This window comes from Psammomys obesus, unplaced genomic scaffold (genome assembly GCF_907164565.1).
Source record: "Psammomys obesus unplaced genomic scaffold, mPsaObe1.curated_primary_1811, whole genome shotgun sequence".
Lineage (NCBI taxonomy): Eukaryota > Metazoa > Chordata > Mammalia > Rodentia > Muridae > Psammomys > Psammomys obesus.
Genome location: NW_026587216.1, coordinates 5702915 through 5729626, shown reverse-complemented (window position 1 = coordinate 5729626; position 26712 = coordinate 5702915). Strand labels below are relative to the sequence as shown.

The 26712-nt window shown below is 39.2% G+C and overlaps 1 protein-coding gene across 1 annotated transcript in view; it reads left to right on the top strand.

Annotated features, from left to right (window-relative positions):
- Positions 1-23949, top strand: part of Itga1 (integrin subunit alpha 1) — a 153636-nt gene extending 129687 nt beyond the window's left edge. The window contains exons 21-29 of the mRNA XM_055603387.1: positions 1001-1077; positions 4467-4556; positions 5857-5959; positions 9867-9980; positions 12057-12161; positions 12311-12415; positions 13886-13978; positions 15046-15162; positions 19932-23949. Of these exons, the coding sequence (XP_055459362.1) occupies positions 1001-1077; positions 4467-4556; positions 5857-5959; positions 9867-9980; positions 12057-12161; positions 12311-12415; positions 13886-13978; positions 15046-15162; positions 19932-19976 (849 nt within the window). The 3' untranslated portion in view covers positions 19977-23949. The remainder of the gene's footprint in view (positions 1-1000; positions 1078-4466; positions 4557-5856; positions 5960-9866; positions 9981-12056; positions 12162-12310; positions 12416-13885; positions 13979-15045; positions 15163-19931) is intronic.
- Positions 23950-26712: the final 2763 nt, after the last annotated feature.

The following is a 26712-nucleotide window of genomic DNA, read 5'->3' as shown; positions in this document are numbered from 1 at the left end:
AAGTATTATCTTAAGTATGCACGTTCTTACAAACAAACAAAAGTCAATATATTTATAATACTTTATTATAAAGAGCTAAGCCATTTTGTATTATTTTCTTGAATTGTTCTGTAGTGATCCAAAAAATTTACACTATTAAATTAAGGAATCAAAAGTTTTCCATGTTTTATTATGGTGGCTAGCATGTGAGCTTCCTGAATTAAAGAGACTAATTATTAACATGCCACAATTGTGTTCGTTACTCTTATCTGGCAAATCGTAGTAATAAAATAAGTAGTATGGTTCCTCTTGATTTGTGGTTTGCATAAATGCTTTTTGGTACTATGGCTTGAATAAGGTCTTTAAATTCAATGTTCCCATGTGTCTTGTTTTAGTGTACTAGGACTGCTATAAAAATAACAGAAATAGAATAACATATGGCTGAGAAATTTGTTTCTCAGAGATATGAAAGCTGAAAAACATCCAAGATCAACACAATGTTAGGGCCAGTATCTGTTCAAACAAAAACAAAAACAAGACACACACACACACACACACACACACACACACACACACACACACAAACACTCTTTTTGGTTAAAGCTGTCTTCTCCCTGGATCCTCCAGGAGCAGGAAAGGCAGCAGCTTTCTGGTACCTCTTTCACAAAGGCATTAATTCCACTCGGGTGGATGGTCATGACCGGTTGCTTGCCCAAAGGACCCACCCCCTTATATCATGACATTAGTAACTAAACTTGAACACACAAACTTCGAATGGAATAAAGCATTCAGACCATAGTAGTATGCAAAGCATATGACCTATGCCCCTTTAAAAGTGCGTGTGTATATCGTATGTATCCTACTGTGTTTATTTATGATGAAACTGTACTTTGTAAGACAATGTTTCCTAAGTAATTTTATAGTTTCTGTGTAGGTAGTGATTTTATATAAACCATGATTTTTAGTCAAGGTTTGATGTTTTCCTCATCTGTTACTTAAGATATCTGTTTTCTTTTCATAGGTTACCTTCAAAATAATATTCCAGTTTAATACGTCACATCTCACAGAAAATGCAATCATTCATTTAAGTGCAACAAGGTTGGTACATGTGTATGAATATATGTTTGTGTGTATGTCATGTCTTTCATGTAATTTGATTATTTCATACAATCAGCAGGAGTTAACCTGAAGTCCATGAACCTCTTTACTCAAAACAGTTAAACATCACTGGTAATATTAACTGTAGACTATCTTTTAATTACACATGATTTACATCTGCCAAGTTTCATTCACAATGGACAGAATCTGATAATTTTAAAACATTTCCTAGCTCTCTATCAAGGTCAATTGAATCGATGTAGGGACTTAAAATTTTATAGTACTCTTATATACTTCAATAGAATTTACACAAATCATTCAAAGTTTCTCAGCATTATCAGAGAACACATGTGAGGAAACCAGGCTCTGACTGATGAGCTAGGGTGTATGGGTAGGCCAATAGGGAGAGAGGGTGGAACCAAAAGGGGAGGAGGGGGTTATGATTGGAATGTAAAGTGAATGAATAAATTAATTAATTAAAAAAAACTGATGCTCCAAAGTCAACATGAGCAAAGCTCGTAGGAACTCACAGAGGCTGAGGCAGCATGCACAGGGCCTGCACGGGACTACACCACATCCTTTGTGTATATATTTTGGCTTCCGGTTTAACTTTTTCTTTTTTTACATTAATATTTTATTTATTTATTTTTATTCACTTTGTATCCCCGCTGTAGTCCCCTCCCTCCTCTTTTCCTAGTCCCACCCACCTCCCCTCTTCTCCCCCTATGCCCCTCCCCTAGTCCACTGATAGGGGAGGTCCTCCTCCCTTTCCATCTGACCCTAGCCTATCAGGTCTCATCAAGACTGGCTACCACTGTCTTCACCTGTGGCCTGGTCAAGGCTGCCCCTCCCACTCAGGGGGAGGTGATCAAAGAGCCAACCACTGAGTTCATGTCAGAGACAGCCACTGATTCCCTTACTAGGAAACCTCTTGGAAACTGAGCAGCATATGGGCTTCCCCTGAAAAAGGGATTTAGGTCCTTTCCATGTATAATCCTTGGTTGGAATATAGGTTTCTGAGAGACCCCTTGGGCCCAAGCATTTTTGTTTTGTTTTGGTTTTTTGTTGGTCTCCTTGTGGAGTTCTTGTCTCCTCCAGGTCTTTCTATCTTCCTTTTCTTCTGCAAGGCTTCCTGAACTCTGCCCAAAGTTTGACTATGAGTCTCTGTATCTCCTTTGATGCCAGGGAAGGTAGTCTTTCAAAAGTCCTCTGTGGAAGGTTCCTGTCCTGTTCTTTGTCTTCTTCATGTCTGATTAAAAAATGGGGTGCATATTCTGGACATTATCCCTATGTCAGATATAAGGTTGGTGAAGATCCTTTCTCAGTCTGTAGGCTGTTATTTTGTTCTGATGACAGTGTCCTTTGCTTTATGTAAGCTTTTCCATTTCATGAGGTCCCAATTATTGATTGTTTGTCTTAGAGCCTGTGCTGTTAGTGTTCTGTTCAGGAAGTTGTCTCCTGTACCAAAGAGTTCAAGGCTCTTCCCCACTTTTTCTTCTAACAGGTGTAGTACATCTGGTTTTATGTTGAGGTCTTTGATCCACTTAGACTTTAATTTTGTGCAGGGTGATAAATATAGATCTATTTGCATTTTTCTACATGTAGAAAACCAGTTAGACCAGCACCATTTGTTGAAGATGCTATCTTTTTTCCCATTGTATTGTTTTGGCTTTTTTGTCAAAAATCAGGTGTCCATTGGTCTATGGGTTTATTTCTGGGTCTTCGATCCATCAGTGTGTTTCTGTGCCAGTACCATGATGTTTTTATCACTGTTGCTCTATAGTGCAACTTGAGATCAGGGATGGAGATACCTCCAGAAGATCTTTTATTAGACAGGATTTAGCTATTCGGGGTTTTTTTCCCATATGAAATTGAGAATTTTTTTTCAATATCTGTAAAAAAAAAATGTGTTGGTATTTTGATGGGAATCGCAATGAATCTGTGGATTGCTTTTGGTAGGATGTCCATTTTCACTATGCTAATCCTACTAATCCATGTACTTGGGAGATCTTTCCATCTTCTGACTTCTTCAATTTCTTTCTTCAGAGACTTGAAGTTTTTTTCCCATATAGTCTTTCACTTGCTTAGTTAGAGTTACACCAAGGTACTTTATGTTATTTGGGGCTATTGTGAAGTGTGTTGTTTCTCTGGGTAAGATATTCAATCCTCATTCAAAAAGGCAAACGAGACAGACATCAGAGGAGGGAGAAAACAGGGAATAGAACAGGAGCCTACCATAGAGGGCTTCTGAAAGACTACCCAGCAGAATATTGAAGCAGATTCTGAGACTCATAGCCAAACTTTGGGCAAAGTGCAGGGAATCTTATGAAAGAAAGGGGAGATAGAAAGACCTGGAGGGGACAGGAGCTCTACAAGGAGAGCAACAGAACCAAAAAATCTGGGCAAAGGGCTCTTTTCTGAGACTGATCCAACCAAGGACCACGCATGGAGATAACCTAGAACCCAGACACAGATGTAGGCCATGACTGCTCAGTGTCCAAGTAGGTTCCCTAGTAATGGGAACAGGGGCTGTCTCTGACATGAACTCAGTGGCTGGTTCTTTGATCACTACCCCCCGAGAGGGGAGCAGCCTTATCAAGCCACAGAGGAAAACAATGCAGCCAGTCCTGATGAGACCTGATAGGCTAGGATCAAGGGGAGGAGGACTTCCTTCCCTATCAGTGGACTGGAAGAAGGACATGGGAAGAAAAAAAGGAGGGACAGTGGGTTTGGGAGGGGATGAAGGAAGAGACTACTGCTGGGATACAAGGTGAATAAATTATAATAAATAAAAAAAGACATTAAATTTTTTTTTACATGTGGTTCAGAGCTAAACAGAGAATTCTCAACAGAGGAATATTGAAAGGCAGAGAAAACATGAAGAAATGTTCAACGTCCTAGTCATCCAGGAAATGCAAATCAGAAGGACCCTGAGATTCCACCTCACAGTCATCAGAATGGCTAATAAGTACTCAGTTTGGAAAGGCTGCTAATGGCGGATTCACAATTGGCTGTATGAGCCTAGCTGAATCCTTGGATAAGAGCCTCCCATGTCTTAAATGTAAACTAAGATGATTTGTCTCCAAACGTTTATGCCACAGAAGTCCAGCAATCTCAGCATTTTAATGATTAAGCCTGGGGATTTGTATCAATTCATTCAATTCAGACAAAGGTTGGGTCTAAATCGGTGTGATTCTCAACTCTAAACGAACAGCTTGGGGACATTAGCAACACCTGCCCCTAGTCTCCTTATCCTCTCCATAAAAACAAATGCAGAGGTCTATGATTTTGTATTTTATTAACTTGTCAATATAATTGCTTTCATATGTGTAGAAATGGCCTGTGAGTAAGCAAATTAACGATTAGTGTCACTGTGCTGTGTTTTCCAGCGACAGTGAAGAACCACTGGAATCCCTGTATGATAACGAAGCAAATATTTCCATCCCAGTAAAATATGAAGTCGGACTACAGTTTTACAGGTAGGCCGAAGCTACCTTTATTCACTGGCCGCTTTCTGATCACCAAATGGTTCTGCTGCTGTGGTTCCTGGCTAAGGGCATCACCTCTCAGGAACTTAAGGAGACAGGTACTCCCGTGCTACTCCAGACCTGCCAAGTGAGGGATTCTGGTGTGGTGCCCAGCATCCATATTAAATGTCTAACATTTGGGAACCTGTGTGCACTAAACTTCAGACTACAATGTGCTAATGACAGGTCTTAGCACCTAAATTTAGCCAACATCCTTGACACAATGCAGTGCTTGCTGACAAGAGGGCCACATATTTCTGCGTATTCCTGGGTCACTCTTTTTGTCCTACAGGATGAGATCTACCTGCCCATTCCATCACAAATGAGGTTAAAGCATTTCACACTGGCCCTTCCCTAATTTCTTCCACTCTCCAGACACCGTCCTTTCTGTTCAGACCTTGTTTTCCTATTCACATGCCAATCATGTCTGTAAACTTCCACTCTACAGTGTCTCTTGCTGAAGCAGAATTGCACGCTTTTTCTAAATAAATACATGCTGTGCATGTAAAAAGATGAGCACCATTGTCAAGGCCAGCCTAGTCCAATGGTCTGTCACTTTGTTAGTTTCTTATGGCGCTTTCTCTCTGCTAATGGGAGATCAGAAGGCACAGGTCATAGGCTAGCCACATAGACTTGCTTGTATTTCTGAGCCTTTGAAGTCTGTTGTCTGTTGTCTGACTTGCTGTATCCGCTTCTGTCAGCACAAAGATTTTTCCCAACAATTTTCCGCTTAGTTCAGATCAATTTTTGGCACACATTTATAACTATCTTGGCTGAAGTGTTGCTTTGAGAGGTGATCTTAAGTTCCAGGGTCATTCCAAAGACCATGACCTTTGAAGGGTGATTGAGCTTTTACGTCTAGCAGTAACGGGATTTTTAAATTGTGTAAATGTTTTTTTAAAAAAACTAGTGTTTTTTCCCCCTTTCACCCTGCTAAACACAACAAATTTCAGCCTGGTTTTTCTCTAAGTGTAAATGCTAGTTTATGAGTACTCTTCATTTGATAACAATGAAATTACATTTTGAAAGTCTCATATAACTTAAACTATTGGAGTCAAATAAGCAACGACTATTGAACTAAGTGATTCTTACCATCCTCAAATATTTAATTGATGTTTGGGGGTAAAAGTATCAACCTCTGCTTTGAACTCTGCAATCATTTTTTATGAAATCATATGATGTGGGGAAAGAAAAGAATGAAGTCAAATAAAACTTCAACTTTACCGAACTTTTTTTTTCTTATTTTTCCAAGTTCTGCAAGTGAACACCACATTTCAATTGCTGCCAACGAGACTATCCCTGAGCTTATTAATTCCACCGATGACATTGGAAATGAAATTAATGTCTTCTATATGGTAAGAAACTATCTCCAAGTCAATAAATATTCTAAGTAAGTTATTTGTATTAAGAAAACAGGAAAGTGTTTCAACATTCACTCTCCATATCTTAGCATATTTTTTTTCTCAGTAAATTAACTATGTTAGAATATTTTGTTCAAACTGATAATTATATCAATTTTTGGCCTTTTGGCTAAGATTAAGTGCAAACTGGTAATCATACCTTGAGTCAATTTTAAAAGCCAAAGCCTCTAATTTCCTTATAGTAAGAAATACTTACTTAGAATAACTTCTTAGAAAAAAAGTCATTCTAGTGTCAAACAGATACTAGTAAGGTGTATATATACTCCATATTCTTTTCACTATGACTAAGAAAATCATGTTTCACAGAATCATGACAATATCAGAAATGAATTCTGGCAAAATTCCTTGGGGAATATTTTCCTTTATTTAACAAGTCACTATTTGTTTTCTGTGGATTTCTCTCTTTGATATGAATTATACTATGAATTATTACGGTTAGCACTACAATCTCCTTAAGTAATATTTTCTACTACATTTTTTTTTTAATTTTAAATTTTTGCTGGAAACTACCTAAGCTCTATAACAGGCCTGTTGTGGAACTTCAGCCTGTGTAACATGAAGACTCAGCAGTATTCAAGGAGAAAAGAGCATTCAATTCAAATATATATATATATATATATATATATATATATATATATATATATGCCATCAAGTGATATAATACCATTATAAACAAAGCCAGTATTAATCTTTTGGGGAACTGCCAACAGTGAAGAATGAAGTTCTCTTGCAAAATGGAAAAAAATGCATGCTTTTGAGAGGAATGTCTGTTCTTTTCTAAAATTACTGTGATAAGTTACATTCTGGAATTGGCATGAATGCAACCTCCCTGGTCACTTCTGGGATGTGATTTTGTAGATCAGACTCCTTGGCTTCTGTAGCATAATAAACAAATAGGAAAGAAAAGTGAAAAAAAAAACTTGATTACTGTAGATTTCCATACATTGTAAATTACTAGGTTCCAGGTTTGAGATAAGAGCCCCCTCTTATCAATAACATTAACATAGATTATAATGTTGGATATCTCTGCTTTTTTTTTGCTGTTAAGTTCTAGAATTAAACTAATGGGGTACAAATAAAAGAACATATTTAGTGACTTGCTATTGGTAATCTTCCCTAAGAAATTATTAATGAATGAAAAACTTCAGCAACACTCTTATAAAAAGCTTAAGCTTTGAACTTTTAACACCGAAATTACTTAAACAAATTAGCATTTGTTCAGTGAGGACAATGTTATCTGTTCAGTGGGAAGAAAACATGTTATCATATTTAGCTACATTTGCTACTTATCAGTTTCCCAAGCTTGTAAGGTTTTCTATTGTTTTCACTCTGCTGCTCGTGGATAAAACAGAGGTAAGGGAATCTAAAACCTAGAGTTAAAAGCCAAAGCAATACTGCAAATCGGATGATTAGTACAGCGAGTTTCGCACGGCTCTTAAGTGTCGATAGATAAATTCTGTGCTTGACATTTAGCTACTATAACAGTGGCCATATTCTCCGTTAACCATGACGCTTTTTGGAAACATAGCATAATAGATTTAAGGAACATGAAAATTTTAGTTGTCGGTATGTGAGATATAAAATTTATGATTTACTATGTGCAAAGAATAATGACAAGTAGTTTATGCAGTAAAGCACTACTAAGGTGTTTAGATTGCGAGAAACTTTTGTTTTCTGCCTTATGCTCAGTCTTTTCCAGTTTTTAGAAGGAGGCTTCTTATTTGTTGTTTTAAAGTGATACTAGCAGAATATATGATTGCTGACTGTCAGAAGCAGATAGCGTTCAACCGAAAGGCTGTGCCAGGCAAGCCCTGGACATATTACCCTAATATGGTTGCGGACTGTTTTCACGTAAGAGGCCAGACGTGGCTTCAGGAATCTCCACAGTTCCAAAGCTGCTGAATGACTTAGCCTTCAGCACCACCGGGAATCATTACAGACCTGAATAGCTCTCAATATAGGAGGCTTTATTAGCTAGGCAGTCCTGGCATCTGTTGGTGAAGATTAAGAGTTCTAAGTACACGCATACATCTGTGTGCATCACAAACACACACACACACACACACACACACACACAAACACACACACACACACACACACACGGTGTACCTGGCTAGAGAATAATAATCATGAGAATTTTCAATACTGATTTTCCACTAGTATTTCCGCTGGCCTCCTCGGCCTGGGTTGTTAACACACTGTGAGGTCACTTAACACTTAAGAATGCTGTTCTACTGTGTACTCAGCCTGTTTGTTAACCTGCCTGTAAGAGAGCAATGTAATCACCAACCTAACCTGCCTTAGGTCTCCCACATACACAGCCTAACCGATGTATAGCTATAATGTTCAGCTAGTTATCCCTTCATGCCCCTGACTCAGAGCAATGTCTGCTTTGTTTATGTTTTGTGGTAATCATTTGCTGGAAGCAGCAAATAGACAGGAAGTGGCTTATAAAATGAGTCTCCACCATAAGTTCCAAAAGCAGCATTCAGATGTTGCATGGTGGTATATGTCGTTTGTTTATTGTCTGGGTCATTTGGGATCAGTTGGAGATAGTGACTTGTAAAACTCTGTTAAAGATTTCAGTAAAGTCTCCTTCGTTTCTTCCTGACATGATGTTTTCTGCCAACAATGTTCAATAAAAGAGAGAACAGAGCCATTTGTTAGGGGCAGATCTATGTGGATAGAGACACGGAGCAGACTAGACCGATTCAAACTAAAATAGCAGACAGACAGGAACGATGGATGACACGGGGAGAGTAAAGTGGAGATTTCAAATCTGGGCCTTCATGGTTAGATGAACAAGGAGAAGTGCTCTGATTTCCTTCCTTAGTGCAATTTCAACACAGTGTTGGTGACTTAGTTTATTGTTAATGTATCCAATCTGACTGCAATTAACCCTAGTATTATCCATACACATAGTGTTATTAATCCTAGTATTATCCTGGAGTGAAAGATGAAGAAAACAATACAATAGTAGCAACTGCAGATAGCCATCAATGAGCATTCATACTTTCTGGTTGGCTTAATTAAACCAATTCCCATGTGATGTCATGAACCACTTCATGTGGATGATTCAGAATTTTATATAACTTAGTATCAATTAAGAACAAAAGTCACTGGAGGCAGTGGTACACACCTTTAATCCCTGCATGTGGGAGGCAAAGACAGGTGGATCTCTGAGTTCGAGGCCAGTCTGTTCTACATAGGGAGCTCCAGAACAGCCAGGGCTCCACATAGAAAACCTGCCTTAAAAACAAACAAACAACAACAACAACAACAAAAGAACCAAAGTTTCCCCAGTACTCAGAGGTCTGGCTGAGGTATGCAAATCTCTGATAGTATAAGGCCTGATCTAAAAAGTGAGTTCTTGCCAGCCAGGGTTATATAGTGAGAAAAAAAAAAAAGACAGAAATGGGGGAGGTTAGAAGGGAGAGAGGGAGAAACAGAGAAAGGGAGAGAGAGAGTCAGTCTGTCAGTCTGTTCTGGGGTGACTGTGGCTCAGGAGATCCCTAGAGCAAGTTAGCTAGGGAGACTAGCAGTACTGGACAGTTCTAGGTTTGGTTTAGAGACCATCCCTCAAAGGAAATGGTAAAATAGCCATGGAGGAAATTTTCTGATCTCAATCTCAGGCTTCCACATAAACACCCATGCAAAAATTCATGTGTGTTTATGTATGCATGTGCTCACATGCAGGTGAACATACATGCACAAAGGCACACACACCGCAAGCGCAAACACATGAAAAGAAGAAAGAAAAAGAATCCCAGTCTTATGTAAGATGGAGAGGATGCTTTTGAAAGAAGCCAAACTTGATTACATGTCTATTTTCCCCCCGTAGATTAGAAAAAGGGGGCATTTCCCAATGCCAGGACTTCGGCTATCAATTTCATTCCCCAATTTGACCTCAGATGGTTATCCTGTACTGTACCCAACTGGATGGGCATCTTCTGATGTAAGTCACATATGCTTTTCAATTATGCCATTGCTGTTATCTTCCTTTCCATTTACTTACTTCTTTTGTGTGTCTGAGTGTCGGGGGAGGGGTGGCTTGCATGTGCCACCGTGCACAGTGGACAGCTTGTCCTGGTCAGTTCTCTCCTTGCACCATGTGGGCGTGCAGTTTGGTGACTCGGCATCAGGCTTAGCAGCGAGTGCCTTTCACCAGGGGCCCTGGGACAGAACTCAAGTCATTAGGCTAGCAGGGATCACTTTTTACCCTTCTCTCCAGAAGAGATAACCCTTCTCTCCAGCCCACTGCTGTTTTCCTCATCTGAAATGTGCGAGCTTTGTGTTATGTATGACATGGGATAATGTTTTGTTAAAAAAAATAAAACACCAAACATGGAGACGCATTTAAAAATTAGTAGCTACTTCCATCTTAGATACAAAGTGTCACTTTGTATCTGGGGCTCCTGTAACAAACTGCAGAGAGTGAGTAGATAGACATGATTTTTTATTATTTAATAATGCTGAGGGCCTGCTGGGCATGGAGGCGCACACCTTTAATCCCAGCACTGGGGAGGCAGAGGGAGGCAGAGCTCTGTGAGTTCGAGGCCAGACTGGTCTACAAAGAGATTCTAGGGTAGCTAAGGTTCTGTTACACAAAGCAACCCAGTCTTGAGGGGGAAAGGAAGGAAGGAAGGAAGGAAGGAAGGAAGGAAGGAAGGAAGGAAGGAAGGAAGGAAGGAAGGAAGGAAGGAAGGAAGGAAGGAAAGAAAGAAAGAAAGAAAGAAAGAAAGAAAGAAAGAAAGAAAGAAAGAAAGAAAGAAAGAAAGAAGAACGATAATGCAATACTGCTGAGAGGCAGCCATCCAGCATCAAGGTGCTGATAATGGAGATTCCCTCCGGGCCATGCTTTCTCTCCCAGCATCTAGTGTTTGCTGGTACTTCTGTGCATCCCTTGGCTTCATCCCTTTTGTGATTCATTTCTGCCTCCATTATTTTCTGCACACCCACCACTGGCTTTCAGGCCTTCCTGAAATGCAAGATGTTCTTACCTAGAAAGCCTTAATTTGATCACATCCGCAAAGACTCAGTTTGCAAATAAGGTTGCATTTACAGGTTCAGGGTGTTAGGACTCAGGCATGCCCTTTTGGAATCATAGTGCAAACCAGTAAATCCTAGGTAATTAATTATTGATGAATACTTGACATGTTTGTTGCACGTTTAATTTAGTCAAGGGAGTCCAATAAAGAAACCCTATTTTTTTCTTCTAAACATATATAGCTGTACACGAAGCAGTAAATTAGTATTAACTTACCCCAAATAGTCATAACACTGTAGCTCCATTGCACTTGTAGCACTGAATAGACTATGTGCTGATTATTATTATTATTGTTATTTATTATCATTGTCTGTTGGTGTCTAAAATACAAAGATACCACAAGTGTTGTTAGTGAATGTATTAGTTCAACATTTAACATTATGCCTTCTTTTCACACAGTTTTTAAAAACTAAAGCATTCTCATAATTAAAAACAAAAACATTGCAACAGGAGTATTTGAAGTATAATCACTTAATTGTTTTGCTAAGGGCAAGATAAAAAGAAACCTGGAATTTTCCTCTAATCCAAGAAAATAGGCATCAAACAGGCATCAAATTGGGTAACATATGCTAATGCTTTCTTTTACCTCAATGGAATAATATATTCTATTATAAATTATACCTCTATATCTTTTATATCTATGTGTATTTATATAAATTTATATATCTATGTTATATAGATATAATTTAGCATATGTTGAAAAAATGTATCAGCTTTTCTTTGAAAAACGATAAGATTAATAACTGTGTTATTCATAAAACAGCTCTGCTAGCACCCTTCTCTGTTGTAATTGCACGGGTCACAAAAACAATGATTATGACCTGGGGTGTCATAATGATGTCTTGCAGCCTCTCCTATCCTGCACACCCACAAACAGACCTTCAATATAGATCAATGGCTGCCATTCACACGTGTTACTGCTCCAACTGGCCTTGTTCTGTTGACTCTGGCGGTGTCTAATGTGAAAATATTTTCTTTTCTTAGAATGTGAATTGTAAACCCCAGAGCCTGGAGGATCCTTTTGGTATCAACTCTTGGAAGAAAAGGACAATTTCGAAGTCTGAGGATCTCAAAAGAGGAACAATCCAGGTGAATTAAGCTTTGTTCTTTCTTTATGCTTTCCTAAGTGCAGCACACCTGATATCAACCTAGAAGTAGGTCACCACCTGAAGCATTTTAACATAGGGCCTATGATCAGATTCCATGCCCCCTAATTTGTATCTCTGACAATCCAACAGGATTGCAGTACCTGCAAATTTGCCACCCTCACATGTAATCTCGTTCCTTCTGACGTGAGTCAAGTGAATGTTTCACTCATCTTGTGGAAACCGACTTTCATAAAAGTAAGTGGCTGCATTGCTCTAGGCTGTTCTTGAGACAAACCCATAAGTGTTAGTTCACTATTAAGTATGTGTGTGCAAATCACAGCGCTGCTGTGGAAGGAACATGAGGCTGGGAGCCTCCGAGAATGTGACCTAAGACCAGCTCTCCTTCAAGAGTGGTGTGGGCTTCTGTCAGTAACAACAGTCCCTCCTAAGTTCCCCGACAAGTGTTCCCGGCCTCTCTCATTCTTAAATCTTTGCACTATAAACGAGAAACACTCCTCCAGCGCTGAATTTTGTTTATCTTAACAGTTTGGGACCTAAGTAAGGTTCAAAGAGTGAGAGTGTGAGATTCCATGCTATGATTAACAAAGCAGAGAGCTTGAATACATTGTAGAGTGGTGATTTGTTTTCAGACCTTCTATACAAGTATATTCTTTATCCCTCACAAAGCCACATCTATCTGAAAGGGGAATGTTTTAAAACACAGTTTGTTGTATTTTGTATTTCTTTTTCATTTCTTTAAAGAAATATTGAGTCGATCATACAAACGGAGAATTTCAGGTTTGGTCCTATGAAGATGATAACATGTCATGGAGGTTTAGTATTATTAATTTCATGCCCAATCCTTAACAAATACCTCTGCATAGTCCTCATCATTGGAATGAAGCTATCCCACACCTAGATGCCTATGAGTCAAGTTTGAAGTTTGTTTTTCTAGAGAAAAATCTGAGTAGAAATTATTTTGAAGTTTTTAATTCTCATTCGGTAAGAAGGCTCTAAGGGACAGTTTGGTGGAGGGAGGGGATTAATTCACCACTGAATTAGTCTCACAGAACAATCTCAGCATTTTTTTCTCTTTTCTCTTTCAAAAGTTCCACACATGTGCACGGTACAACTCGATCACATCTACACCTCAATCCCTCTTCCAATCCCTCCCACAGCCACCCCCAACATCTCGTCTCCGTCTTAGAACTTTGTACTTGTTTTTACCCTTTAACCCACCGAAGCCAACAGGCGTGGGTGTGAGGTCATCCGCCAGGACATGGTGAGCCCAGCGGCCGCCACAGTCCTAGCAACACTGAATAGACTCAGCAGACTGTGCCTTCCATTTACTTATATGTAACCTCAATAAAGAAGGTGATGGATCTGGTAGGGAGTGGGGGTCCATGGGAACGGTTGGATGGAGGAAAAGGAAAGGAGAGTGATGTAACTATATTTTTAGTTAGAAATATGTTTTTTGTGTTTTTTTGTTTTTGTTTTTTTAAGAAAAGTGACTTTCCCTTCCCCAGAAGCCATCAAGAGTTCCTCAGCTAAAGGTGGGACGCCGGGAGCCTCTCCCAGTCCACACTGGACTCTTTAGCTGGGGTGATCTTGCCCAGTCTCGCGTGGGTGAATGCAGCAGATGTGATGATTATTCTGCTCAGACAGGAGCACCTACCACCTTGATCAGCACGGCCACATTAATAATGAATCATACCTGCTTTTCAGGCACATTTTTCCAGCTTAAATCTCACTATAAGGGGAGAACTTCAGAGTGAGAACTCGTCGCTGATTTTAAGTAGCAGCAACCGGAAACGAGAGGTAAGTGCGGCTGCGCGTACGAAAATAATACGCATTTCACTCCAATCTGTCCGTGGTGTTTTCTGATTCTATACAGGGACTTAAGCGGCGACTGATCTGACTCTGGTCGGACATCGTTTGGTTTCCTTTTCGTTTGTTTCTAATGTGATTTCAGGCATGGGCTTGCTTACTCCTTAGAATCTAGGAAAGCCATGCTGTTTATAACGCATGGACCATGTTTTACTTTATTGCTTTTAACAGTAACAGTAACTAGATGTTTCCATGTTTACTTTAGTGACAAATAGATGCTTGTGAGTTTCCTCCTTAAGAGCTAACATTATAAAATCTATTACAGTAATTGCCTGTATACTGTGTGTGTATTTAAATATATATTTAAAACTACACCTATAAGTAAATATATATACACTCATATATATCTAAACCTATATACTTATACATATATATTTATATATGACTATATGTAAGTAAATATATATACCTATATATAGTTTTAAATATATACATATATATTTAAATATTCACATGCATAATATACAGGCATTTAATGTCAATATATAGATTTATATTTTTATATGTTTATAAGTAAATATATAAATAGCAAATATGTAAATATATTTATATGTAAATATATAATATTTAAAACTCCTTCACTTAGTCTTTAGGAAATCCAAAACAAAGATGAGGCCATTCAAACTGAATCCTTAGTAGAAATACAATTCTTTCACTCTCGACATTTTAGAAAATAAAGCCAAGGGACTTGTTTTAGACAAAAGCACGAGTCTCTCTTCTTATCCTGGGAAACTTTAGAAATTCCATCTGGATGAGCCCTGCCATGTAAGTTGTAAAATTCTGTTCCTAAGTGCTCTACTTTTTAGTGATAATAAATTTGCTATTATTGGACGTTTTTAGTAAAGGAAAGGCATTTTTAAATGTAAACCCAGTGTTTTCTCTGTATACAGTCGTGAGATTAATTACACTGTTAGAAAAATATCGCCTACAAGAACTCAGTGTTCCGGGAGCCCTAATGGGTGTTTATCAGTGTTGACAGCCTTGTTTAATACTTTCAGCTGGCTATTCAAGTATCCAAAGACGGGCTCCCAGGCAGGGTGCCACTGTGGGTCATCCTCCTGAGCGCCTTCGCGGGTCTGCTGCTGCTAATGCTGCTTATCTTAGCGCTGTGGAAGGTAAGCACTGCGGCCGTTCTCTTTATTCCAACCACCAACAGACAACTGGCAAAGCAGGTTACGAGTGATCGATGCTTTGGAACATAACGGTATGTAAACGCTGTGATAAGCCAGATTTAAAAAAAAAATTAAGACATTTCATACGTCAAATACTATACATATCTATTTTGCAAAGGAAAAATGGTTGCCTCAGTTGGGGATACAAAACTCCTAGGGACCCCTTTAGAGGTGAGGGTTATTGAAGAGCGTTTAACATTTAGCTAGGATGTTAGTAAGGGTATGTGAATCTTTTAAAAGTAGGAAAAACAAAAATTTTGCTTTATGGCAAAAGTAAAGATTGAACTCTTATGTCAATGAGGACATAAAAGGTTTAGAGATTCCTGGTTGACATGAACCTGGTTTTAGCCATATCACTCTATGTATCTTAGAGATAAAATGCTTCTTTGGTGTATAAGCAGAAAAAAAGACACATTTTCTGCAGTACTTTTGTGGATGTGTAAGTAACAAGCAATATGATAGTTAACGGATGTAATGAAGAACATAAAGTCCACAGATCCTCTGTATCAAATCCTTTTGGAACACCAAGTAGTAATCCGTTTTCTCTCCATTTACTAAGATGGTTTGTTTAAGGTGAAAAATGTAGGAACATACCATTTTCAAACAAGCTATGATGATAGCTTTTATATGTATTTACCAGAAAGCAAAATTCCATAGAAAAGCTGAATTCAATGTTTTTTTTTCCCAATTAAACATGGAATTAGAATTTTTCTGGAATTAACATGTTTCTGTAATTTACCTCCTGCCTTTTTTAAATAAATTATGGGAGGATAGAAACGTGACTACATGCTCATTTTTCTCACGCATGAACAATAGAAGTATTTAACCAAATAGTTTGTTTAGCATGTCACAGCTGTTACCATCCTTTCTGGCTTTTTTTGTGATGACAAACTTCCTCTTTGGAGGATTTCCTCCCAGAAGAATATAAATAGATAGATAGATAGATAGATAGATAGATAGATAGATAGATAGATGAAAAATAAATAAATGGATGAATGAATGAATAGATAATTAAATGGATGGATGAATGAATAAATAAATAAATAAATAGATAGATAGATAGATAGATAGATAAATAAATGGATGAATGAATAAATAAATAAATAAATAAATAGATAAATAAATAAATAGATAAATAGATAAAACAAACTACTCTCTAGCAAAGTCCCAAGACGCAATTCACATTCTCTGTCCTTTCTTCCTCTGAAGATGCAAGAGGCCAGTACCTGGCTCTGCCACACGGTGGTACCCAAGGCCTGGTTTACAGGTTGTGCTCGGCACACAGGCTGTGGTTTCTGCTCTCAGAAGCATCTCTGATTCCTACTGTGCCTGATGGTGCCTCCTAGCGTGCTTGTCCTAATTAGCTGGGAAGTTCATATGGTGTTAGCAAAGAGGAGAGGATAGCCAGGGCTAATGTTTGGATGGGTTTTCTCTGGCTTCATACCTCTGTTTAAAGCAAACAGACAAACGCGGATTTTCCTCCACCTATTTTTACAGCCTTGGTCTGAAAACAGAAGTATGGAAACAAAAGCACTTCCAGTAATTCCTTTAACAAACTTCGTTTCATTAGCTCAAATACCTCCCGACAATAGGCTTCATAATCAGAACTCTGACTCTGAGGTAGACAGAGGGAGTGTGCCAGGAGCTCTGTTAAGCACCCTGCCTTAAAGTGTCCTCCCTGCTAAGAACCTTGGTTTGTAGAAGAGGAAATGAATGAGCAGACAAGTTTTCACATGTTTTCGGGGCCATGGAGCCAGCAATGTTCTGAATAAGATTTTGAATACTTACTTACTGATTGAATTCTCTGTGTTAATACAACCAAGCATTTTACACCTGTAAACATTAAAACAAAGGTAAAGTTCCCCTCACCCCCCTCAGCAACTCCCCTAAGATTATCAACTACTAAACAACTACATTCTACCAACCATTTGTCTCTAAAGCCTCTGTGTTTTTCAATAGATTCCGCTGCAGCACAGAACGGGGCCGAAGGCCATGAATTCCTTGAGACATGTAAAATGCTTGGTTTTAGAATAAAGTTCTCCGGTTCAGTTCAGAGTAACATATAAAGCAGAGAGCCGCAGTCCGAAGTGGGAAAGGAGAGCATGCCTTTGCTGATTTGATTCATGCTGACGGCAAAGTCCCAGCACTGATGGTCATTGCTCTTGCAGCTCTGTTCCGCACCCACTGTCATTCACTGAAAGGGGACATGGTAGACCCTCCAGCCGGAGTTTCTCTCTGGATAGTTGCAGGATCTAGTCGACTGTACTTCAGAATATAATCCAGTATAATAAGACACCTTGAGAAATTTACTGAAAAGGCACTTGCTTAGCTTTCATCATAACACAATGTTACAATGACTATTTGCCATTGGTGATAATTTCTTGCTGTGGCTAATTCATATCACTTTTATCATCAAAAATGTACAAATACGGTAAAACAAAACAAAAACTGTGCGCCTGAGACTCCATGGCCATGTTTCGGGCACCCAGGAGATGGATAAGGAGGGTAACATGAATAAGGAGGTATAGCACTGGATTACTTTTTAATCTTTTATTTATTGCTATTCATTTATTTATTTAACAATCACCTTACTTTATGTATTGATGGCCTACTTCTTGCCACAGGGTTTTGAACTAGGTTAATTCTAAAGAGGAGAATTTATAATACAGAAATCAAAACAGAAAAACAAAACTCCAGAGAAAGCCTGGGGGTCACAAACTTACTTTTTGTTAGCTGGGTGCTGTGGCACAGTCCTGTAATCCAAGCACTCAGGGAGGCAGAGGCAGAGGTGGGTATCCTTGAGTTCGAGGCCAGCCTGGTCTACAAAGCCAAGTCCAGGACAGCCAAGACTACAAAGAGAGACCCTGTCTCAAAAAACAAAACAAACAAACAAAAAGCAAACTTTTTGTTTTTCAAACTTTGGCTAAGATTGTCTCGGTTTGTGTACGCAGGAACTGCAAATTATATTCTGCTAATCTCTAGGCTAAGTACTCAGCTTCCCTTGATAAAATCAATGTTTGGAGAATTTGTTGAGTGGAGAAGTTGAGATCACAGAAGTCCCATCTCAAAGGTGGACTCTTAGAAACATTTAAAAAACGAGGGAGGCAGGGAAAGGAGCTGGTCTTGAGAGAAAGAGTCCCACTCTGGGGAGCCCTCTCTGACTTACTGCTACTGCGGGGCATATGGGCACAGAAGGGCTGAGTGGAATCCAAATATGGAGCTCCTGTGGCAGCCATGAAGGAAATGATTGGCGTTCAGGAAAGCACAAACTCACGGCAGTTTTCACATTCACTCGTTCTCTTATCCCTTCCTCGTTTTCTACCGACTAGATTCGGGCAGACAACAGCCCTGATGGCAACTTCCTAACTTATTGAGATGCTTATTTTTTTATTTATCTGCCCTGCCTAAGCCCTTGAGTGGTCAGTCATCATTCATGAAGTGTGTAGCCCCAGGCTGGGGAGACAGCTCAGTTAGGAAGGCGCTTGGTTTACAAGCATGAACCCAAGATCCAGCCCACATGAAGAAAAGAAACAGGGTGATGTGGTTGTGAAGGCTGGACAGTTAAGAGCATGGACTGCTCCCGTAAGGGACCCCAGCTCAGTTTCCAGCACCCCCCATCACGGCTCATGTCTACCTGTAACGGCAGATCCAGGGGTTCTGACCCTTGTAACTTCGGAGGGCACCAGCTCTCACGTGCACATTCCCACACACAGAGCGACACACAATTATATGTAATTAAAATCAATCTCGAAGAAAAGCTTTGCATGTTGGCATGTAGTTACAAGGTGACTATAGTCCCGGCACTGGAGGTGGAGCCAGATGCGCCCCGCTTTCTACCCTCCCCCAAGGGCTCTCTGGCGATGTCTAATAGGGCCAATGAAAACCACTGTCCCCAAATGCAAAATAGACAGCTCATAAGGAACTACGCCTTTTTTTTTAAGTGTTAGGTTTAAAGGAGATTAAATTATTTAAATGAGATTTAATTTGTTCAATAAATTTTAAAATAGGGTTAGCTCACTTCCAAAGGCTTATCTAGTGCCCATTGGTCTTGTTTACGGTATAACATGAAGTAAATATAAGGCTGATTAATTTTGCTGACAAAGAATATGACAAAGAATAATGAAATGCAAATTACATTAACCAGTACATGATTTTTTTTTTCTTACTGTCAGCGCACTACTCTGTTTTCATAGGTAAATAGCATGGGGTCTTTTGAGAAGCTTCTCCTGGGAAGCTTTAGAGTCATCTAGAAAATTCAGACATTTTCCTGACGCCTACCCATGGTCATCCACCAAGCTCACTCTGAACTCTAAGGATCTTAATTTGTGACCAGTGGTTATTTGATGGATTTTTTTTTCTGCCACTTAAAAAAAATGATGATGATGATGATGACAAAGTAAAAACAGTGTTGATTAACTATGGTTCATTTGTCTCACAAAGCACTTCCCAGAATTCTGTTTGTCCCACACATACACGTTACTAGGATATATACTTAACTAGTGCAGAGAAATAAGGCGAAGTCGCAGTTTGACAGATGTCAAACTCTTAACAGCCAGTAGTCAATGATCAGTAAAAATATACATCTGTTACCTGCATTAATTATATGCCCAGATTTTCCAAATCATGATTAAATTGGATTATCTCCAAACAGATTAGTTCTATTGCCTGAATTAAAATAATCGATTGTGTTGTATTTTGTATTTTCTCAACAGATTGGATTCTTCAAAAGGCCACTAAAAAAGAAAATGGAGAAATGAAATATTTTACAAGAGAAAAAAAAAAACAGAAACAATTATTCAATGACCTATCCTCAGGTTTGCCTCAATCATGTGAGAAGAAATTCAGAAAATTAACCAAAGACATGATCACATAACTCTATGTAATCTGTCATCCATCTGGGATTTACTCACTGGGAAAGTGACAATCAAGTGTGATCCAAAAAGTGGACCCAAAGATGTAGTATTAGAAAGTGATGAGAAATATTTTTAATACTTACTCATTTTTGTTGAGTAAGTGAGATGACACAATGTTTTAAAGAAGAATCATCGACATAAGTGTGTTTATGTGTTTAAATGCCATACAGAGTATTTTTTTAATTTTTATTTTTTTCTTCACAATTTACTCATTATATATCCTGATTGAAGCCCCCTCCCCCAGTCCCACACTCCCTCTTTCTTCCCCTCATCCCCTGACCATGCATGGATAGGACCTAGACCCCCTGCTCAGATGTGGCCAATGGGCAGCTCAGTCTCCATGTGGATCTCTGAGTGAGGGGATCAGGAGCTGCCTCTATCATGAACTCAGTGGACTCCTCTCTGATCACTCACCCCTGGGGATGCAGCCTTGCCATGCAGCATATTTTAAGGGATGTACAAGAAGAGCTTTGGGGTCACTGAAACAGCTACTCTCAGCACAATATAAATGAAGCTTTTCCCCTTGGCCACACCTTCAGAGTGACACTCAGCTTTTGTAAATGCCAACGAAGGACTGGAGTGAAAAAGATCCCCCAATCCAAATGAGAAAAACTTTGCTTAGCAGAGCCCGTGTACAATATGGACAGAAAATGAAATTAAATCATAGAGATGACATTCAGTAACATCTTGGGTTCTTTAGTTGGAGAGGATGTTTTCCAATGTGATTGGAAAATAGTACAATTGAGCTTAAATTCTATGTAAGATAAACGGTCAAGACAGAGACCTTATTTAAAAAACATGCACTGAATCTATTAATTTAAACTTTTACAAAAAGTAAAAGTGTTTAATTTATACTGAGCTCTAAAACACAAAACTCTTTTATAAAGAAAAAAATAACACTTAAAGCAGTTTGTGTAGCATAGCAGTTCCTAGTCATGAAGAGCCATGTGTGTGTGATGTCCAGAGGGTTTCTTAATGAAACTGAGAGGACAGATAGATGACCCAAAAAGGCTGAAGTCACCTTTGCTGAGCGGCTGTTTAGTGCTAATGCTTCCAAGATGTTATATTAAGTAGGAGGCTTCTTAACCCTTTGGTATAGGGTCTATTTAAAACCCCAAAATATGACTGTTTATTTTTTTTTAATTCTTAATTTTCCAAACACATTTTATGTTAGTATTGAAAATGCAGTCTCCTGAGTTGGCATTTAAATAGAAACCCAGGTAATTTTAAAAAATGTATGCCTTGAAAGCTTAAACTAACAGAAAGACACAACTCATTTGCATGCACATCTGTGTTTCTGAAGTAATTCCCAAGCTCCTCGGACTCTGCTGTAATGTAAGCTCCCAGATTGCTCCATTTCTAAGACAAATAACATTGAATGAATGTACAGTATCTCCATGTGCGAACTACTGCTGTAAAACTTGCTGACCATCCTGCCCCAAAGCTGCTTCACCGCCTGACTGACCACCATGAGTCCGAAACCTGTCAATATGCAGAAAGAGCTGGCCTCTACTCTCCTCAAAGCACAGCAAGCCAACAGAGAAATTAAATGCTGTGGGTTTGATTTTTAAAATGGTATTTTTGAGGAATTATCTTAGGGCTCCGATACAGCCTACCTCTTAGCTCTCTAGCCTTACCTGTAAGATCCTAAGGCCTAACAGATGGACACGAGGATGCCACTGTCATCCCTGGCTGGAGGAAGTGTTGACAGAAAATTCGAAGAAAGAAGGTGTGTTTTCCATGCTCACTGCCTCTTGCCAGAGTCAGAAGTCATACTTTCCTCCTGCTCTTTTTTCCCCAGCAGAACTCAGATGTTTCTTGCTTTGTTACCATGGTGTCCAACTCCAGCACACACGTACCCAGCCTCCCTGCTCCTAGCTCCGTGCCTTTGGAAATGAAATTCAACTGATACATTTAGATTCGTGTTTGACATCTGGGACTGCAAGGCATTGAACTTTGTACACTGAGCCCTAGGTGGGCATATTTAAACTAAATGTGTTGTTAAGCCAAAGGAGAGAAGCAGAAATGAGGACATTTTCAACTTTTAAGAAAAAAGGGAAAGAACCGTTTGGACAGATAAAATGGTGCCAAAACCACTTGCCTACCGGTTTCTAACATAAGATATTCCTGGCTAGTAGTAACTATTTAAAGAACCAGACAACTCATTTCTCTATTATTGTAACTGAGTCTGCATATGTATAATTATGTGCACACACATACAGATACCATTTAAACACGGAACAAGAATATGCAAAGACGGAATTTACAAAAAGAAAAAGCAAAAAAAAAAAAAAAGAAGAAGAAGAAGAAGCACACAAAAGCCACACCAGTGATGAAAGTTTCTTTCCTTTGCTTTTTATACAGTATTCACTTTCATTAATATTTAAGTTTAGTTGTTATTTCATAAAGTAAAAATATAAATACAGAGGCTTTGGTTTTAAACATGATAACAGATGTCCAAAATTAGCTTTATGGAATTATTCTAGAACATATAAATAATTAAGAAATGTACTTAACTCTATGATGTTATTTTAAGACAATAAGAAGATTGGGTGATGTTTAAGACTATTTATGAACTTATAGCTTTAACTAAAATCACCAAATATTCTGTAACTTTGATTGTTTTTTAAATCACTATTGCTTCCACTATGAACTGAACTGTGCATGCATTGTCTTTCCTGAGTAAACATGCCATGGAACACAAATAAATTACTCAACAACTTGTTCTTCAAGAGGAAAAATGCCCCAGTATCAAACTTATGTGGCTGCATTGTTTCCATAGCCACTTTCATGACTAACTTGACCCAATTTGTCTTGCAGAACTCCTAGAAATGTGTGTCAGGTCTTACTAGGTAGTTTGGGACACTATAGCCCACAACTGGCATAAACTACATACTACATCATAGAAAAATGGATGGATAGAGATGCAGGCCAATGTTCAGAGTCTATGCACACCTAACACATGCTCTAATCAAACTTCAAGTTACTGCTCGTATCCATCCCAGAAGGTAGACTGCTCCATATTACTTACTCTTTACCTTTAATTGCTAATTAACCATCCTTTAATATGAACAAAGTCATATGAACTTGCAGAAAGAATGAAGGGAAAGCAAGAAAATACAGAGGGTGTCTCTCACCGAGAACCGGAGCTACTCAGGACACACAAGGAAACTGTCCCACTTTCTCAAGGAACTCTCAGGCCTGAAAGTGACATGAGGGAAGATCTTCTCTGACAAATATTTCCGACTTTTGTGATTAAATTTTGATGATGCAATTTGTTAAAGTGTTTTTCTCTGAGCATTAGGATCATGGGCAACTTAGACCCTAAATATTTTTTTGTCATAACTATACTTGAAAAGAGCTTCTAGAAAGATAGTTTTATAAAATTTGATACTTACACTGCCAGATTTTATATATATATCATGCATATAATATCATAAAAAGTCATCTACTTTTTCTTTTATAAACCAAGGTCTAGACTCAATTAGAAAGCAGAAATATTTGTACAAAAAGAAAAAAAAAATGTTTGTGAAACAGTAGGACTGCGTTGCGGTAGAGGCTGTATGGAAAGCCCTGATTTTACTCTTAGTAGGGCCATAGCTAACACACTGACCGATAGCCATTGGTTGCCATGGAACCTGTTTTCTATAGTAACTTCTTTGTTGGGATCGCCATCAATTCCATATGAACTTTCTATTCTGTTCTGAACAATGGAGCAAACTAGAGACTACCCAGGCCCAGAGCCAGTCTCATGTCCCAGGCCCAGGCTCATGTACCAGGTGAACGTTATCATCCAAATAAAGTGGCTTCTGGAAAATAGGTTGTTCAAAATGGTGTTTTGTGCAGGCTTCATTTATTTCCCAAACCTCCCAAGCATCTTTCTCTCCATCAGTCTTCCCAAGTGAAGGTTTCAGGAAGATACTTTGGTAGCCTGTTAATAAAAGATATGCTGCTTTTGCTGTGAATGCCAACTTCAGTGAACGGATCATTCATTCAGGTTTTCCAACCCAGTTTACTTAATGATACTTCAAAGGGTTGGCATGGTATCATTTGGTAAGATGTACTTATAAGGTGCAGCATCCTTCCTTGTAAGTTTACAACGGTACGGGCCACTGTTTTCCATGGCTCTATGAGAGAAACTGGAGGTATTAGGACTTTAGCAACTGTCCTTAAGTATTTTACAATCCCCATCCTCACCCAAGGAAAAGTTCCAAAAACTGAACAAAAGGTTTTCTTCAAGCTGATGCTGCTTTAAAAATGCAGTAAGCAAATTGATTGCATATAAAAAGACTTTAAATGCAGACACAACTTCAAAGTGAGTACCCTGGGCGCTCACTTCCAACTGGACAGTGACCCCCAAGCTCCCTCTATCCAGAATCCAGAAATCAGCACTGCCCATTAACTCTGTACTGTTACAAAAGGCCACATGCAAGGCTGGATGTGGCTCAGTGGTTGAGTGCACAGTGAACTCATGCAAGGCCTTGGGCTTGAGTTCTAGCACCACCACATAAGGGGAAACGGGGAAAGGGTATGATCATGCCACCATTTCTCAAATGGAAGTAGTGGTTGTACAATACCACTAAAAAGAATAAACACATAAATTTTTTAAAAACACCAAAAAAAAAAAAAAAAAAGAAAAAGCAATGGCGTTAAACTAAAACATTATAATCTCGTGAGCTAATCTGTGTCTTCCATTTTCATATCAAAAATTTACCTCAAATTTAGAAATTGGGGCAAAAGATTTAACCACCAGCTTTGAGTAGAATGCAGAGTAGCATGTGGGGTCAGGCAAGTCCCAACCCTAACCTTCGTAAAACATCTGTCCTGGGGAGTACACAGCTCCTGACCTATGAAATGACAAACGGCCTCAGCTTAAATCCAGAGCCTCTACTCTTCCTACAGCCACGGCTTTGCTCGCCACCCCAGTGACACTTAAGGAGCACTTCCCAGTGAAAGTTTCCTACAGCAAAGATGTGCAAGGCTGAGTCTCACTTATCACTGTTGGCTCTGAAAGCAGCTCTGTTCGTTTAGATTGTTGCTTGCGTGCTGCAGAACTTTCTCCCAGGATGTAATAAGTCGGAGACTTGCTACATTCCATCCTTGTTTTTTCTCCTCCCACAGACCTCAGGATTGAAACGGTAGAAGGTGGACACCAGGAGAAAGAGTCTGCAGCCGTCCTCAGCATTCCTTTTCCTCCTCAGCCCACAGATGTTTTCATCTGGGCTTCCTCAGCAAGGATGTCCCATGCCATGTGCCCCTTGTCGGGACTTGGCTAGTGTCATGTTATATTGTGTGAACAAAGACTCGGAAATCTCTTATTTATCTCAGTAGCGGAACCGTGGCTATAAAGCTGGGGCCAAAGACACTCAGCACGGTGACCGTGTTTGGCGTTTGTGTGCTTCAAGGTACACACTTAAAGAAAGGAGTAAAGTTTAGAGACTCTTCTGCCACCGTTTGAGGCTGAATAGCTGACCTTTCACTTGTTGGATTTATACCTACAAACTGAGGATAAAAATCTTAAGAGAAATTTTCCAAACAAAATCAGAATGAAACCCCGCTGGGTTCATAAACAATCCCCAGTACTGTCATCTGTCCCTATGCCTATATTTTCAGAGCCAGAGAGTGAGAGATGGAAAGCCAATATTGTTTCTCCTTTTCTCCATAGAGCAGCCACAGGGAAGGACGCCACAACAGGCTGATTGTGTCATGAGACAACTTAGACTTTGAAAAGAACAAAAGAAATGGGGGTAGATGAGGACACTACCCATCCATGAAGATGGCCAAAGCTTTCTGAGATTTCACATATTCTACTCCACAATACTCACAAATATACTTGTCACTGTGAGAGCAAAAGTACACTCCTTCTTATACATTAACCCCAGGCTGACCTTCTGGGGTTAACACCCCTCAGACTTATGTGAAAACCATTGTCTGAAACACCAGTTTGGAGATTCTTCATTCTGGAACTGCGTCACGCAGGAGATCCTGGCTTTTAGCATTTCGGTCCCAGGCACCTGCTGCCCTCCCTCAGGAAGCAGCGGCCCTGGCCGCAGGGTTAGGAAGCACTGGCCTGTGTATGGTGTGCTGTGTTGTGCTACTGTGAAGCAGTTAAGACCGTTAATACATGGCGTGTACTATGTACCCATTTTATTAAAAAGAAGCGCATGGCACTTAGTAACTGCTGTTCCGGCGGGGCACACACTTCTGGCGCACCTTTCCCGCTGCCTAACTCGCCGTGTGAGGTTTGCTCATTTTGCTAACTTACCTCGAACTGAACTCATCAAAGGGATTACTTAAGAATACGTGCAGAGCCTTATTAGAAAACGATTAGGTGGAAATGCTTTGTCGACACTCAAGAACAAAGAAGCACATCTTTTTTTTTTTTTTTTCATAGAAATTTGTGGAATTTGCTTCAAGGTGACAGTCATTTAGGACGTATAATTAGAATTAGCTGAGTGTGTGAAAGAGCATTTTGAATGTGCCATCTATGGCGTATCCTGTACACTGTTCTGAGGTCAAAGGTTTGATATTTTTGTATAATTCTATCTTATCTTGTGCATCAGCTGTGTAATTTACGTCA